The sequence below is a fragment of the Punica granatum genome, chromosome 4 (assembly GCF_007655135.1).
Source record: "Punica granatum isolate Tunisia-2019 chromosome 4, ASM765513v2, whole genome shotgun sequence".
Lineage (NCBI taxonomy): Eukaryota > Viridiplantae > Streptophyta > Magnoliopsida > Myrtales > Lythraceae > Punica > Punica granatum.
Window position 1 is genome coordinate 11637370 of NC_045130.1, and position 16429 is coordinate 11653798.

General features: G+C 38.9%; 3 protein-coding genes across 14 annotated transcripts; 1 reads left to right on the forward strand and 2 right to left on the reverse strand.

Annotated features, from left to right (window-relative positions):
- Positions 1–2250: 2250 nt before the first annotated feature.
- On the forward strand, positions 2251–4248 carry LOC116205101 (UDP-glucuronate 4-epimerase 3-like). The gene has a single exon (XM_031537580.1). It carries the CDS (start codon positions 2528–2530, stop codon positions 3836–3838), a length of 1311 nt encoding a protein of 436 aa, XP_031393440.1. The 5' UTR covers positions 2251–2527; the 3' UTR covers positions 3839–4248.
- LOC116205102 lies at positions 3810–9133 on the reverse strand. Of its 3 annotated transcripts, none has more exons than XM_031537581.1 (9): positions 8817–9133; positions 8586–8722; positions 8368–8490; positions 7980–8173; positions 7271–7414; positions 6814–7025; positions 5781–6039; positions 4905–5020; positions 3810–4014 (listed from the first exon to the last, which is right to left on the reverse strand). In XM_031537581.1, exons 2-9 carry the CDS (start codon positions 8662–8664, stop codon positions 3948–3950), a joined length of 1194 nt encoding a protein of 397 aa, XP_031393441.1. In that variant the 5' UTR covers positions 8665–8722; positions 8817–9133; the 3' UTR covers positions 3810–3947. The 3 variants fall into 3 exon arrangements, with proteins under 3 accessions (XP_031393441.1, XP_031393442.1, XP_031393443.1); XM_031537582.1 differs by lacking the exon at positions 3810–4014 and adding an exon at positions 4464–4673; XM_031537583.1 differs by lacking the exon at positions 3810–4014 and having other exon boundaries at positions 4502–5020; positions 8817–9131.
- A 1698-nt stretch (positions 9134–10831) lies between these two features.
- LOC116202274 (tRNA 2'-phosphotransferase 1) lies at positions 10832–15106 on the reverse strand. 10 transcript variants are annotated; one of them, XM_031533765.1, is made up of 10 exons: positions 14973–15106; positions 14092–14175; positions 13799–13963; positions 13570–13674; positions 13047–13194; positions 12631–12720; positions 12080–12134; positions 11815–11937; positions 11422–11478; positions 10832–11320 (listed from the first exon to the last, which is right to left on the reverse strand). In XM_031533765.1, the coding sequence occupies exons 3-10, from the start codon at positions 13870–13872 to the stop codon at positions 11196–11198; spliced, it is 777 nt and encodes a 258-aa protein (XP_031389625.1). In that variant the 5' UTR covers positions 13873–13963; positions 14092–14175; positions 14973–15106; the 3' UTR covers positions 10832–11195. The 10 variants fall into 10 exon arrangements, with proteins under 10 accessions (XP_031389625.1, XP_031389622.1, XP_031389618.1 ...); XM_031533762.1 differs by having other exon boundaries at positions 13799–13969; XM_031533758.1 differs by having other exon boundaries at positions 13799–13994.
- Between the last annotated feature and the right edge of the window lie 1323 nt (positions 15107–16429).

A 16429-nucleotide genomic window follows, 5' to 3' on the forward strand; every position in this document is an offset into this window, starting at 1 on the left:
AAGACGCAAGTTACTAAATTAATTAAGAACTTCGGGGAAAAAAATTGCCAATTAATAGAAAGCATGTGATAATAAAGTGGATGAAATGATGACATGCCGACCATATTTGTTGATTCCATTTTTCAAACTCCAACTCAATTATGCAAAATCATCGAATAGCTTTGTTTAGTCAAGAAAGAAAGAAAGAAAAAAAAAAACCGTAACACCCAATTATGTATATACCATGCAACATTCGACTTTTCTCCAAAAGAAAATAGAAGAAAGCCTATCTCAGCTTTTTTTAGTTCGAACAGCATCAATTGGAGCTCTAAATCTCTCATGCATATAATTTTTTCATTTGGAATTTAAAATTCCATCTATGAGAATACGCAAATATCTCGTTAGCAATGCAACATCCAACATCCTTGACCCCACAAAGTAGTGGAAAACTACATAAACACTTTAAACTGATCTGCTTTAAATCGGCAAGAGAGTCCATACCGATCTAATTGATCACAAAAGCGAGCAAGTAAAATGACAATACAAACTATTAAAAGTTTCCAAACAGTCATCGTAGTATCCGGTACTCACAAATTGAAGGAGATAAAATGGGTCTAGTCTACTATATCAAAGCTTAATGCCGACGCACTCACGCCATTATTACGTGAAACCAGCAAGTTTAACATCGCTTAAGCAAAGAGTGACAGGGAGAATAGGAAGCGAAGACATGATAGAAATATGTCGTGTTCCGGTATGGCTTGTAAATGGAAGCGACGACACGTCGAAAGCATTGTGAGCACAAAAGGCAGGGAGTTTGGTTTGAAAGGGCAGCACTATGTGCAAAGTTGGAGGGTCTAGGGGCACAAGTTACCTTAGCAATTTTACTTGAGTTCTCTCAAGTGGAGTCGACAGAAGACTGGTCCATCGATAGGAATGTTCAGCATCGTTCCAAAAGTTCCCTAGGAATAGCGACCATAGACACTGGCGCCGAAAGGCACAATGTAAGCAATGGATTGAGTGAAGCCTCAGTGGATAGATGGATCAATCGAAAATGAACAGATCATCGGGTGAAAGGGCCTGTTGCAATTATTATTTATTATTTTATGAAAAAAATTTAGGTATAGTTATTACCAAATATAATAATAATGATTGAGGACTCACTTCTGAAAGATGACGTTAACCTCGTGTAACCTTGTACACGTAGAGTTCTCACTTGAAACACTCAAGATTATTGCTTTTTTACTTTTTGAGCTTTTCCTTGGTCTTAAAAAGCATGCTTCACATTAGTCCATGAGCCTAGTCCCAGCTTGGTCCCCAGTGTAGAATGTCTTTCTTGCGTATCTATATATTTATTTTTTACCAGTAATTACACTACATCTCGTGACTGTAACACTTGACATTATAGAAAAGGAATAGACGATTGAATGTCATATTATATTACATTATATACAGAAGAGGGGATACCATTGTCATATTTGTTTGCTATTTAATTTAGTTTTTATTTCAAATTTAGGATGAAAAATTCATATCGCATTTACATATCGACCATCCACTCTCTCATCTCTCCCATCTGACGCTAGTAACTTTGGAAAACTTTCTTTTTGGTCAGATTTCCAATTAAGGTGTTTCTGGTGTCTATAAAGCTAATTCAAAATTTTACAGTTCGGAAACAACAGATAAGTAAAGAAAAAAAAAATGACACAAACAACTGCGATCGAAATTCTAATTTTATCATAAGGACAAAATTGCAAATAGCGATATCTATTGAGTCGTTCAATGAAATTGAGTGTCATAAAATCCTATAACTTCCTTAAAACCTTCAGAGTCCAATCATATCCAAATAACTAACCATACCCTGTAAAACTACAAAGATATCTAACGGTAACGTTAATTATCTATCATACTAGAGAGAGAGAGGGGTTGAACTTGGTTGTTAATAGCAATTCATACTAGTGATGGAAAGAATTTGCGATTGACCGAGTCCTCACTATAGACTCGATACCGATAAGTCTATATGTACCATTCGAACGTTTCAAAAATTGAGGAACACCAGAACTTCTCATCCACCCCACAAGATGTCCATTAAATAACTCCTGACCCTCGTATATCATCCATTCCTAAATTAACGGGACAATGAGCGGAAGAGGAGACACCAAAATTCAAGGAACTCATGTCCCATCGGTGAAAAGGTAGATAACATAATTGTTCTTTTGCTATTCCTGACGTTGGCAGGAAGATTAGACCCAAATTGTCAACCTTCTATTTTCAGACAATTTCCAACTCATTTCATTTCTTATGCTTTTGAGTTTTGACTCTCGTCCTTGATCTATTTCAACTGCTGGAGAGAAACGAAACGATTCTCCTCTCCTTTCATCTTCCTTCCTCTGCTCTCATAAAACAACCTGGCATTGCCTGTAGATGGAGTCGGAAGATCTGATTCTTGCTACGGTAGCTCGAAAAATTGACTAGTAGGAAAAGAAACATAGAAACATCCAGCTTAATAGCCATATTTTTCGATATATCCGGGATCGTGTTATATCGGAACATAATGCCCAAGTCCTCCCATTTCAATGAATCCCCGCCAACTCCAGGCAAGTTCAAGATGGAGAAGTCCTCCTACGCTCACCGGCTCCGGTCCCGCTCCTCCATCGGGAAGATCGTGCTCTGGTCCCTCCTCGCCCTTGGCCTGATCCTCCTCGTCTTCATGCGGTCCCAGTCCCTCCGCCAGCCCGGGTTCAACCCCACAGGCCACTACTTCAGCAGCAGCTACAAGTGGGGCGGATCCTCCTGGGAGAAGCAGGTCCGCTCCTCGGCCAAGGTCGGGTCCCGTAACGGGATGACTGTGCTCGTGACAGGGGCTGCCGGGTTCGTCGGGATTCACGCGTCCTCCGCCCTCAAGCGCCGGGGAGATGGGGTCGTGGGCCTTGACAACTTCAACAATTACTACGACCCGTCCCTCAAGCGAGCCCGTCAGGCCCTCCTCGAGAAGGCCGGGGTCTTCATCGTGGAGGGAGACATCAACGATGAGGCCCTCTTGAGGAAGCTCTTCGAGCTGGTGCCTTTCACCCACGTGATGCATTTAGCGGCCCAAGCTGGCGTTCGGTACGCTATGGAGAACCCGAGCTCTTACGTCCACAGTAATATTGCCGGTTTCGTTAGCCTCCTTGAGGTCTGCAAGTCAGTAAACCCACAACCTTCTATTGTGTGGGCATCCTCTAGCTCTGTCTACGGACTCAACTCGAAAGTGCCCTTCTCCGAAAAGGACCGAACCGATCAACCAGCCAGCTTGTATGCAGCCACCAAGAAGGCTGGGGAGGAGATCGCCCACACTTACAACCACATCTACGGGCTCTCACTCACGGGGCTGCGGTTCTTCACCGTCTACGGGCCCTGGGGTAGGCCCGACATGGCCTACTTCTTCTTCACAAGGGACATCCTCAAGGGCAAGGCGATTCCGATCTTCGAGGGAGCAAATCATGGCACAGTTGCAAGGGACTTTACTTTCATCGATGACATCGTGAGGGGATGTTTAGCGTCTCTGGACACATCAGAGAAGAGCACGGGAAGCGGCGGTAAGAAGAAGGGACCTGCACAATTGCGGGTCTACAATCTCGGGAACACCTCCCCCGTGCCAGTGGGTGATCTGGTCAGCATATTGGAGAGGCTATTGAAAGTCAAGGCGAACAGAAAGATAATGACGCTTCCTCGGAACGGCGATGTCCAGTTCACGCACGCGAACATTAGCCTGGCCCATAAAGAGCTCGGGTACATGCCCACGACCGATCTGCAGACGGGGCTGAAGAAGTTTGTGTCGTGGTACCTGAGATTCTATGCCAGCGGGAAGAAGAGCGGCAGCTGATACTATCCTGGTAATTCGAGCCGAGGCTTTGTTCATCAGTTCGCTTGAGAATCTTATCCATTTGTGGTACTTGTGATTGTTGGTGAGTATTAACACGATGGCTTACGCCTCAAGGAAGCACTTTAAGCATAAGTGTTGCGGCGACTCGGGCAATGTTTTCCAAGCGGTTTCCGAACCTGAAGGATTTGTTTGGTGCAGTCTCAGCAATGTGGAAGAGTTAAATAGTAATCAGCGGCAGATTGATCACAATGTAATTTCAACAAACAAGAAAACTATCTATCATTAGATTCTATAGTTGCTTTTGATTTTCAAGTTGCAGAAATTCTCTTGGATGTTTTAGGGCTTGAAATTGTAAAGAGCTTCCAACGTTTGACTGCATGCTTAAAAGGATTCTCTTGGCTTTGCGATTATCATGTCCTGATCCTTCTACTGATACTCTTGGCATGAAATAAGGTGTAAACGAGCCAAGCTCGAGCTTAAATATTAAGACTCGATGAAGTTTCGAGCCCAAATTTATATGGTCAAGTCGATCTCGAGTAACATAGTACTGAGGTCTGACTAGGCTTGATTGCGACCCAAGGTGAAATTGATACCTACAGCTAGAATGGCAGCAGCAGCAGATTAATTGTGACTAAGTAACAACACTTTTGGCAGGTTTCATTCTTCAAGGCAAGAAGAGTGATTAAAACAAGATTACAACTGTTCATGATTCTTAACAGCACATTATATGTATCAAGGTGGAATTCCAAATAACTGGCTAAATGTCATCCCTCTTCGGGTGCGGATTCATGAGACATGCCCATACGACATGGAGTACTCTATCGATTTGACATATCTTAAAGAAACAAAAGAAGAAAAGAACAATTATTTTAGTATTTTCACATGACAAAAACAATGGGTTAGAGATAATTGACCAAACACGTAATGTTCACTCAGCTGTGTAAATGAAGCTAAATCGACCGAGCTCTTTTTTGCTAAAACATTTCCCTCAATGGCTGTTCCCCTTAAAGAAAAATGGAATTTCAGTGCATAAACAACTAAAGCCCATGCAGATCAGAAATCATACTTTGTTCTTCCACTGCTCAATACGAGGCACAACATATCAGAAATATCAGCGGTTGAGGTATAGAAGTTCCAGGATTCGAGCATCAAGCGTTTTCTTGATCCTTTGAAGTGCACAACCTGTAGCAATTGAAACAGGCGAGTATGATAAGAAAAGTTAGCCACGTAATCCTGTAAAATTGCATTAGGAAAAAGAAAAAAAAAATTCCGAGGTGTTCTGACTACATCAACTTTCAAAGCCTTTTCCAACCATCCATCTTGACCAGGAATGAATATCCTAGCACAATCTGCTTACTGGAACACCAGATCATCAATTGAATGCATTGTAATGTCAGCCCTTGCTTAGAATGGGTTGGTCAGGTGGATTCTATCTTTAACTGTGAGGTTCATACTTTGTACTGGTCCTTTTCACCATAGAGTAGAGTTGGATTTTTATTTTAATTGGTTTGTAATGATCGTGTTGTTGAATTATGAGAAAAAATGTGAAAAAGTAATGAATAATTGAGAGAAAGTAATGCTTGCGTTGTTGAATTGTGAAAAAAGTAATGAATAGTTAAGAAAAAGTAATGATTGTGTTGTTGAATTGTAGAAAAAAGTAATGAATAGGTCAGAGAATTTCGTATTAAAAATTAAATTGAATGGTTAAAAAAAGAAAAAATAATAATTGTGTTGTTGAATTGAAGATAAGTGGAATAGAGTTAATTAAAATTGGTTTTACAGACCAAACGAGATATTCCGAAATAATCCTCCACTATTTGGTTTTGGTTTTACAAATCTGGTTGAACCCGTCAAGTGGCCAATTTGATGTCCAGTGTCATTTTGAAAATGGTCATATAGCAATTAAAAGGGTAACAAGCATATATAGTTCAGATATCAATACCTTGACATCCAAGGGCATGCCATGGAACTGACCCGCCCCCTCAGGTGGGGTCCAGTTGTAGATTGCACACGGCAAAAAGAGAACAGAACCACTGCCAATGTCTTGCATAAAAGGTTCCGATCTGGTATATCTCTTTACATCAAAAGAAGGCTCAGAAGCCACGACCCATGCAAGAGCCAACTGATCTCCAAGCATTCGAGAAGCACTCATGTACTTGGAAGTGTAAGCTTCCAACACTTTCCGTAAGAATGCTGTTGCCCTACATTTAGTTTCAGGCCATAATCTCATTTGTTAATCATCTCTGAGAGATAAACATAGTGAAATTAGAAAGGAACCTTGCTCATGTAACACAATTTTCAACGATAAGAAAGAGTATGAAGAGGAGGTTGATCATAGAAATAAAAGAATTTTCAAAGAAGCACCAGCAGTGTCTAGATGTCGTATGTCCTAGGCTTCTTCTCAGTCCTAAGGGCCAAAACTGCAATAGCTTAACAATAAAAGTAGAAAACTCTAGCTTGGAAAACTTGACAGGAGAAGCGAGTCAGATGGATCATTAGAATACTGAACCAAACCCCCAGCTGGTTTTTAAAGGAAATAAGATTTGCAAATGATCCCATAACTAGCTGGTGCATGGTTTTCCTAAAGAACTACCATGGCTTGATGTATACCTGTCTCTGCTCCATGAAAAATTTATGAAGTTAATATTTTGTGATTATTGTTAACTCTTTCTTTTTACACAAACCGCTTGCACCAATTGTAACTCTTACTAAACCCATATACCAATATTTGATTGGTCAATATCTGTTCCAGTTCTGTCCAGAAAACTACTCAATTTGCAGCTTGTTTTGGCCACATTCTTAAGCCCTAGAAGGGGATCTATTTGTCCAAAAATTAATAAAATAGCAGATACAGCTTAGATCTTCAGTCATCTAAGTTAATTTGCAGCTAAAGTGAAGCTCTACTATTTCAGCTATTCAGCTATGATTAAAATGCAAAGGGCGAACAAGCATATGAATCATTGATATACAAATACCTTGTGATTCCATCACGTGTACCCCGGACTGCAATACACCCTGAATTAAGGGGTTGTTGCTTGTTATTCCGAAAGGTCAGGGCCAGATGAAAGTCAGGATAGTCGTGAAATATCTGCCCCAGATCATCCACAACTGCTATGTCTGAGTCAGTGAAGATGTAATGATGCACATCCTTCTGATTATGTTCCTTGAGCTTTTTCTCTAGAAAAGCCTGAAGAAGAGAAGAAATAGTCAAATCAGATACACTTCAAGAAATTAGCTGCAAGTTGTGAAGAGATTTTGATGTAAGAATCTCTGATGGAAAAACCCTTTTGTACAAAAACATCTACGAGAATTTTCTCGTGATCATCTGGAACTAGTAGAAAATTTATATTGCAACTCTAAAGGCTAATATGTTTCTCATAAAAAAAGATATATACGATGTCTCCATATAGTTTTGATGCATAATGCTCTTACAATGTAGGACCTGATTCTTTGAAGCATCAACTTCTCTCGTGAATATTCACCTTGAATTGGATACACAGAAACCCCTCTCCTATTTACATAAAGGTCGGAAGCAGGATCAGTAAGAATAATAACATCGCTCTGAGGCATTGTCTCCTGCAAAATGGAGATAAATCAAACTTAAATAAACCTTCTGAAGTTTAGCAAGGCAGTAATGGGAAAAACCATATTGGACAAGTACCGAAGTCGCATCAAATTATTTAACTACTGCAATTCTACCGATGTAAAGTCATTATCCAAGAGGGGTTCATGAAATCAGTCAAAAAGTCACAACTCATGGATTCCAAACCTCTAAATAAAACAAGAATAACATTAAAACAAGGCACTGTACAAAACCAATAACACGAATGTTATTAAAACATGGCACTGTAAGAAAAACCAATACACGAATATTGAGCCTGCTGACCATCTACTGTTAGAATGCCCTCATAAGTTGCTTCATGTTAAGGGAGAAAAAAGAGTTCACCAAAAAAAAAAAAAATAGAGAAACAGAAAAGTAAAGAAAAGAAGATTCCCTGTTTTAAGAAAACTTGCAATGGGAAGACCAGAAAATTCATTTATTGTCCGCTGTCAACTTACTTCATCCGGAAGGAGGCAGATCTGAAGAAATGTCTCGAACAATATCCTTCCACAAATATTTGTATATCAGATTAAAATTTACCTGAATAAAGTTGACGAAGACATTTAAGATGGCCATTGCCCTCTCCACCTTACTATATGATGTATTCCCAACAGTGACCCTCGATGCATCAGGGGAGGAGTTATAGACAGAAAAAACAGTAACAACAGATACGAGTTCCACGGCATTGACTCTGTGGTTGGTTGAAAACTGAGTCTTGTTGAGAGCTTTGGTGCCTGCAAATCATGCAGCAAGGAGAAAATCAATTTGGCTCAACTGCATATTCTCCTTCTCCTTCCCTTCCCTTCCCACTTTCACTCTTTTCAATCAAAAGAACATCAGTGCCTTCCATTGCCAATCTATTATATTGAAGAGCTTGTGGAATATAACAAACTGATGCATCATCAGTAAAGGAAGTAAGAGCAAGGACCTTCACACTGTAAACGGTTAGACAAGCCTTGACCAGCAGCAGGTCCAAGAACCAGATGATCAAACTTGTTCCCAGACTTCTTGGGCAGGCCTCGCTTGGTTGGTTCTTGCTGGAATTGCTTCACTGAAACAACAGAACATGTTCATCGTTAACGCTGCATTTGCCCACACGAAGTTCAAAGTAAATCGAGAAACAGAAACAGAGAAAGGATTCATCACCAGAAAATAGATGGGGAACGATGAACAGAAGAGGGAGGCAGATGAGGAAACGACGCCATCCACTGCAGAACACTCTCATGCCTAAAGAACCCTTTTATCTGCACCCCTTCCAGTGTTACGTTCACCTCGCTGGAGACCTGAAAACTCGATGACCCATTTCCGAATGAACAACAGCGGAGGCACTGGCAGCAGAACAACCTAAGGAACTTCAGAGAGGCAGAGACATCGTACCGTTCAAGGTCCTCTTTTCCCGGTAATGGCACCCTCAAACTCAAGCATCTGCTAGTCGATCGACACGATCCAACCAACTGTGGTGCTCCAGAAGACAAAATTTGGGAGCGAATGATTTCGGGCACCAAAGCAGCGAATTTAAGCCGGAGCAAGAAGCCAGGAATTCCAATCCTGAAGAGATCAAGCTCGGAACTTGAAAGTGCATAACACACAGAGAAAGAGAACAGAGCAATGAGCGAGTAAGCAGTGAGAGTATAGATCTCCACGGGAGAGTGCTCTGCGCGTGGAAGCATTGCAGGCAGACTGTAGAGTGGGAAGGAGGCACCCAGGCATAGGCATGGGCATGGGCTCAGTGAGAAGCCATAGATGGGCCGGACAGACATCCTCTTTTGTATTTTCTTTTTTTCTTTTCCAGATTGTATATTGTTTCTCTTTTCTTTTTTCTTTTCTTTTTTTTAAATGTATCACGATATCTGGAAACCAAATAGGTCCTGACTAATCCAGTTCGAGTCGGATCGATTCACTGAAGAATAGAACTCTTCCAATCAATGATATTTTTCATTCAAAAGATTCGAACCGCTTTGCATATTATCATTTTTCACTAGCCAGTATGATGCTAGGGGCGCACCAAAGTCGAGTTTGCACCCAAGCTGAATATGATCCGCAAAAGATTATAATATGAAGTAATTCATATGGTTTGGCATCTCTTTCCTTTAAATAAGGGTTTTGAGTTTCAATCTTGAAATTCACGAGTGAACAATTTTACATTTTAAAGTGCGGATCTATCCCAGACCTAGATTAGCTTGTGTGACTACATATTTTAAAATACAACCAGGTGACCGACAATATTTGTTTATTCACTATATTTGTTGGAAGTTGTGAGAAATGAGAATAGAACCGAATCAAGTAACTGAGAAATTGTTTGGTAGTGCCAATATATTGCAAAATGTGATTCCTATTGCCTAAACTTCAGTAAAGGAAAAATGACTGATCTAGTGAGATAATTGAAAAACCTCTATTACATGAGTGACAAATAGGGGGAGAGTACTCACTGAAGATTGAGTGAACAGATATCTGTAGTTTTGTTCTTGCTTGGATTTGCCCTTTTTGAACTCCTGCAATGTGAAATAATAGCTGTGACTCCTTTTGTCTGGGATAAAGTGTCATACTATGTAGAATAGAGCAATATCATCAATTACTACGTTTAACTGTAGAGCTTTGTCTGTTGTGTGTACAGATCGTTTGTGTTTCCCGGTTGAGTAGAAGTGTGAGTCCATACTCTCCGCTAGAAGCTTAAAAAATGCAGCACCTTGTAATTTCTTTATCCTTTCTCCAAGCACAGCCAATACCTCTTGCTAAGCCGTGTGCAAAAAATAACCGATAATCGAACCGTCCCGTTTCGGACCGAAAATAACCAAATTATTTGTTTTTGAAAAAAATTCGATTCCAGAATTCTCAATTCATTTGGCTTAGGGACGATTATGGTTTCTAATTTCAAAAACCGTGATTAACCGTCCCTTCCCTAATATATATAAAAATATAAAATTATTTATTTTGTTATATTTATTTATAGATTTGAGTTTAAATATTTTCACTTTCTTTTTTTCTTTAAGAGAAAAATTTGGAAACGAAATCTCAAAAATCATCTAGACATTATGTAGAAGATTGAGAGGTGTCGTGAGTATCGCTGGAAACTTTGATATTTTTGTGTAACCAGAACTTCATAAAAATTTGATTAGTATACAAACGTGCTTGTTTTTATTTCTTTCACTTTATTTACTGTTGATTGCACTCTCGTAGAACCATGAGACTTTATAAATTTAGACTTTAACCAAACCGAAAAAAATGGTTATTTTCAAGGATGGGTTTATAATTGTAATATGATTACGGGATCGGCTTTTCGGGCCCGGTACGGTTGGCACCTAAAACCAAACCATTTCGTCCCGTGCCCACACCTACTCTTGCACTGACATCAAATTTTGAGGAGAAGAATGCATGCTCATTGCAGACGGGAGTTTCGATCGGTTAAAGAATGATTTCTTTTCAGCTTAACCCACCAATTACAGAAAGAGAAACCTTTCATAGTGGCATCTACCAAAAGATGCTGGAAGCAGGCATCTCTGCGTAGCATGTTCTACTCTATTTGAAAGATAAAAGCAGTACAAAATCTATATATTACGTATCCTCGGGCATTTGATGGGTCCATTAGAAACATTTCAAGAGACGGACCGGCATCTCCACAATCTCTCTTTCTGTACAAAGCTCCACATCTTCAAGCGTGGCGATGAGATGCCATCCTCTTTGCGGAATCCTTCCCCACTTTTAAGTCAGTGGGAAAGAAGCGCAAAGCGTCACAGTTGACAGTTAAATATCAAAATTTCAGAAAGGAATAACTTGTTTATCGGGCCAAGACAGTATCTTCTCGAAGTACTTCACCGGCACTACTCCTTCGAAACCTTCTGTCAATATGACCTGATTGTCTGAGACGTAAAGTTTCATTCCATCTGAAATTTTATTCGAGAAGGCGCTAAATTACCCATAAAGATTTCCATATTATAGAAAGCAGAGGAAAGAAAAAAAAACATAACTGTGCAATAACCTTTACCTTCAAGTGCTTTTCTCACGCCAAGGAAGATCAGGACGTTGACATCCCGTCTCATGCCTGCGATGTTCACATACACACAAAATCTCATTCGCTTATCACAAATGCATGCCCATTGGGTTATATTAAAATGGATGACGTTCTACAGTTTTCCACACTCCCTTGAAAGATTTTCAGCTCTCTTCAAAAAAAAAAAATTTACAAAAGAATCCAACGATAGCGAGGCAAGTTAATGGCCCCAGTAGTAAAATTTTTCCTCTTTTCTCTTTTTTCATGTTAAACTAAATAACAGTTACGCCCACTTGTTCGACACTGTACTTTGATTCTGCCCTTCTAAAAGGAACGTCAGCTTGAGGAAAGAATATTACTGTTTAAACAAATAGATCGAAATCTGACCACTTATTACTTCCCCATCTGTGGGCAAGCCTCTCGAGAAGTGCACGTGCAATCTCTGCATGCGGTTTAAACCAGTCTCCAGTATCAATTTTAGGTTCTTCTTATAAGTTCCATGGACACACACTGCAGATAAAAGAAAGGCAACAAGAGAAACATATGAATAATAATAATAATCTCCATCAGTGATTTGAAAGAATTTTAAACTGAACTTTCCGAAGAGGTTCACATATTTTGATGCTGAAACTCCTCTATTTAGTATTTTTACCTGGAACTTCTTCAGCTGAGAGGATTGGCTTAAGTAAGTTTTCTGTTTCAACTGCCTGCCAAACATATCAGATCTTTGAGATTTGCGTCCCAGTCAAATCAAAAAATCCTAGTACACAATACCTGGTGCTATTTAGGTCTTCTGAAGCCAAATTACATCATGTAGCAAGATAACCTCCATGATCCTTCTATTGGAATTTTATTTCCACCCAATTTAAAGTCCAATGCTTTTCATCTACTTCAAGGAGTTTTCTCAATTTTTAACCATGAAAACCCCACCACAACATGCAAAACCATATATAGCTTACTTTTTCTCAAAAAATTCCTAGCAACATTGTATTGGCAAGAACAAGATAGCTTGATAGCTTGGCATGTGCAGCTAAAATGATAATAAACTCTCAATTACGCTCAGTGAAAGAGTGTAAGATGCAGCAGAAGGTTGGCCACAATCTTAAAACGTATCAGATTATATCATTCCTCGCTGAGTGGCTTTAATTTTCTAATGAATGATGAGGCAAAAGACTCGAACCCATAGAAATAACATCTCATTACCTTAACTGTATGTCCTTGATTTGCACGTATCAGAAGCTCTCCAGCTTCCTCAAGAAGACTGAACCGCTGTTTATTATCCCTCCTAACAGCCTATAAGATACGTCAGTAACAATTGAAGACTTTCACACAGGCATAAAAAAATATATAGAGTTGAAAAAGTGTAGAACTAAAGTTTTAAAAGTTGATCTTTGGAAAGGGAATTTCTCAAGAAACATTTATAGCAATATTAGATGGTTAATGAACATAAGTAACTAATGGAAAGTCTAAAGAGCATAAAGAAAATACACATATGCAGTACAATTAGGCTATCAAGAGAATCTGCTAAGTTGGGGGTTTAACTCCGTGTCGATACTTATGTGAAAAAGGTTTATATTTACAGGAAAAGACAAAAAAAAAAAATTGATAGAAGAACTAACCTCCTTAATCTCATCAACAGTGTGTGCCCTCAATGGAACATTGGCGAATGTTTTAATGTTCAGCTGGAGTAATTCTTGAACTTTGACATACCCATCACTCCTCATATTCAAGTTCAGCTCAGTGGCCATATGGCGCAAAATGCGTGTCCTGGTAACATTTCGAATCAGCATGAAGCCTCTAATACATTAATGAAATAAAAAAAAAAAGGCATGATTTTTTGTATCTTAAGCATCTAACAAAGATATGAAACTTTATCAGCAAGTCATTTTATTTTATGAAATCAGATCAAGTAGCTAAAGCATCAGATTGTCCATGTTAAAAATCAGATCTAGTTTTACATCCATAATTCCCCCATGTATAAGAACCACAAAATAGCAACATCTTTAAGGAGCATAAGAAATATTTTAGTCATTTCAATCGATGGCAAGAATTGGATAAAAATCTCCAAAAACCTTATCCTCTTGAAGTATCCTTTTGCAGTTAGAGGGGAAGTCATAATAATATCCAGTAAGTCATGCTTACAAGAGTCTCCCAAGAGCATCGATCCTATCTTTGCCAGAAGCACCACCATGGCCTCTTGATCTTTCACGGTCACTTTTCAAATCTCCACCTCTTCCTCTACCACCACTGCGCACAGAGAGATGGAAAAATAAAGTTTCATGCTAAATCTCTGATGTGCGGTCTGCAAGCCACAGAAAACGATAAGATATTAAGTCGGTGGATAATGATTAAATGGAGATAAGCAACTTACCTTCTTGTGGAATGAGCAAACGCAGAGAAAGATGAGCTCTTTCCATGGTTGCTAGGGTTGTTTGGGACATCCATGAGACCTAGCCCACGACGTCTAATGAGGGAGGTAGTAGGCTTCGCTGGGAAGTGCGGACAAAAGATATAGCAGTAGCGCAAAATGCGAAAGCTGTTGCTGGTCAGAGAAGTCCACATGACAACTGTTAAGGGTGTTAGACATGGGCACTCTAAAGGAAACTTTTAGAAAAGAAACAGCCTTAATAACTCGAAATTACATTTTCCAACATAAGATTTTACCTCTGCTTCTAGTCTTCTATCTTCAGTCAATCTCGTGACCGTCTCGATGCCAAACTTATCATCCAGTATCTCTGATCAGTGGACCTGCAGATGATGATGCATAGAAGAATATCAAAAGAATAAACTTTTCAAGGAGATATCCCCCATATGAAGTTTGACTTGAATACAGATAGAAATTGGAAAGGACAAAAAAGCCTCCATCTCACAATTGCAGTCATTACATCAAGTAATAGCAAGTATATTCAACAAAATCACTCTGTATCTTGGACAGGCCCAACACAAGCATAGTAATGGCAAATCAGCTGAGCAGAAAACCAAACTGTCACCGATTTCAAACCGAATTTTTCGTTCATTCATCAAATTCCGATTCTTAGTCCCCCAAAAAAAATCGATAATTATTTGTTAAAAGATCTTTAAGGCGTTTCATCAAACAGCTTATGCACAGGTAACTAAAAACTAACAAAATCAAACCGCTCAAACTGCCAAATTAATATCAAAAGCAACCAACTTTCTTTTCTCATGCTGAATACCCACTACCAGCAACGATTCACATAGGACAACAGGGCAACCTATACCTCACCGGACACGATGACGAAGCAAATACGACACGAAAAAAAAATTTACTCGGGAAAATCGCACAAGCATTGACAAGAGAGCAGATAAATATCGCTGACGACGACTTAAATTCGCGGCCCAGCAGAAAAGAAACCACAAATTTCCATAGTCTCCACGTAATTGTATCATCACAGCATTCAAATCGTAATACCAGTGAACAACAGAGCAGGAGAGGATATATGCAGCTGAGGCAGAGGGTAGTCTGCGTAACGCTGACAGAGGGCTGTAGCTGAAAGAGGAATGAGTTTCATAGAGTTCTTACTTACAGAGAAGAGATGGGTCTTCAATGGCGCCAAAGTGACGGTGGAGCTGAGCAAGATTTGCCTCTATCTACAGTGGAACTGGAAGTCGAGGGAGGAACAGAAAATTCGTTAGGTTCCAGGTGAAAGTGGGGGCGGTGGGGTTGAAAGTCCGGGATGGGCTGGGCTGCGCTTGGGCTGCTTAATGGGCCGATCTATACTAGCCCTTACGAAAAAAATTCGCTTTTCGGTTCGGTTTTATGAAATATTGGACGTTGTGCCCGCGCTTCATGCGGTTTAATACAAGATTTTAATGGCGTGTTTGGTTTTAGAGTTAAGTAGAATTGAATTTTGATTTCAATTGGTTTGTAATGATTGTGTTGTTGAATTATGAGAAAAAGTGTAAAAAAAATAATTAATAATCTAGAGAAAGTAATAATTATATTGTTGAATTATAGAAAAAATAATGAATAGTTGAGAGAATTTAGTATTAAAAATTGAATTAAATGGTTAAAAAAATTTTAAAAAGGGAAAATGTAATAATTATGTTGTTGATTTTTGTTGTGTAATTAGTAGAGTTAAAGTTATAGTTAAAATTTTTAAAACATAACTCAAAAACCAAACAGAGTGTAACTATCGATTCGATGATTATCTGATTAAGGGATTTACCATAAGGTGCTATTATAACCTAACTTGTAAACTGAAGGGACTTGATAGTTGATGTTTCTCTTGATTGACATGATGTTTTTGTACTTATTGATTTACACTAACGATGGAGAACTTATATACACCGAGGTTTGGTTTGGGAATATTGCTCCTGATACAAAAATTCTGAAATATAATTATTAAAAAATATGTGTTTATTTTAAAATGAGTAAAAATATTTAAGAGATAACAATTTGAAACTGTCTATTGATTTACACAATCGTCATGACATTTCCAAATAAAAATTTTCACCGACTCTCAAATTTGGTAACCTTGTCCAGGTTTGCTTTGAATATCACAACTTGCCACTATACACCATAGACATAATTATTTAGTAGATAAGAAATACCCTTCTCTCTCATTCATTCAATCAAAAAATTACATGCTATACTCTACGTTGGACAGGACGATTACGTATGCTGTGTGCAATAGGAAAGCTATATGACAAGGAGAAAAAAAATAAAAGGAACAATATTATATACAAATTAGTCAAATTTCATGGATTGCGCGCGATGTTGATAATGCAAATATTCCATAGTCAAGCTCGCGTTTATAACTCGTGGAACACAAATCATGTCAGCGTAGATATAGTTTTACGATGCGTTTTGAGATTTTTTATGAGGACATACAATTACAAATCCCTCAGAAAATCGTATAAGTACCCAAAAACTTATATTTGGCAAAATTTATGAGGATGTCGAGGGTTTGAAACCTCGATAACTCCTTCCTAGGTCACTTTTTCTCGACCTTCAAAATTGAGAGGTTTAAGATCGATGGGC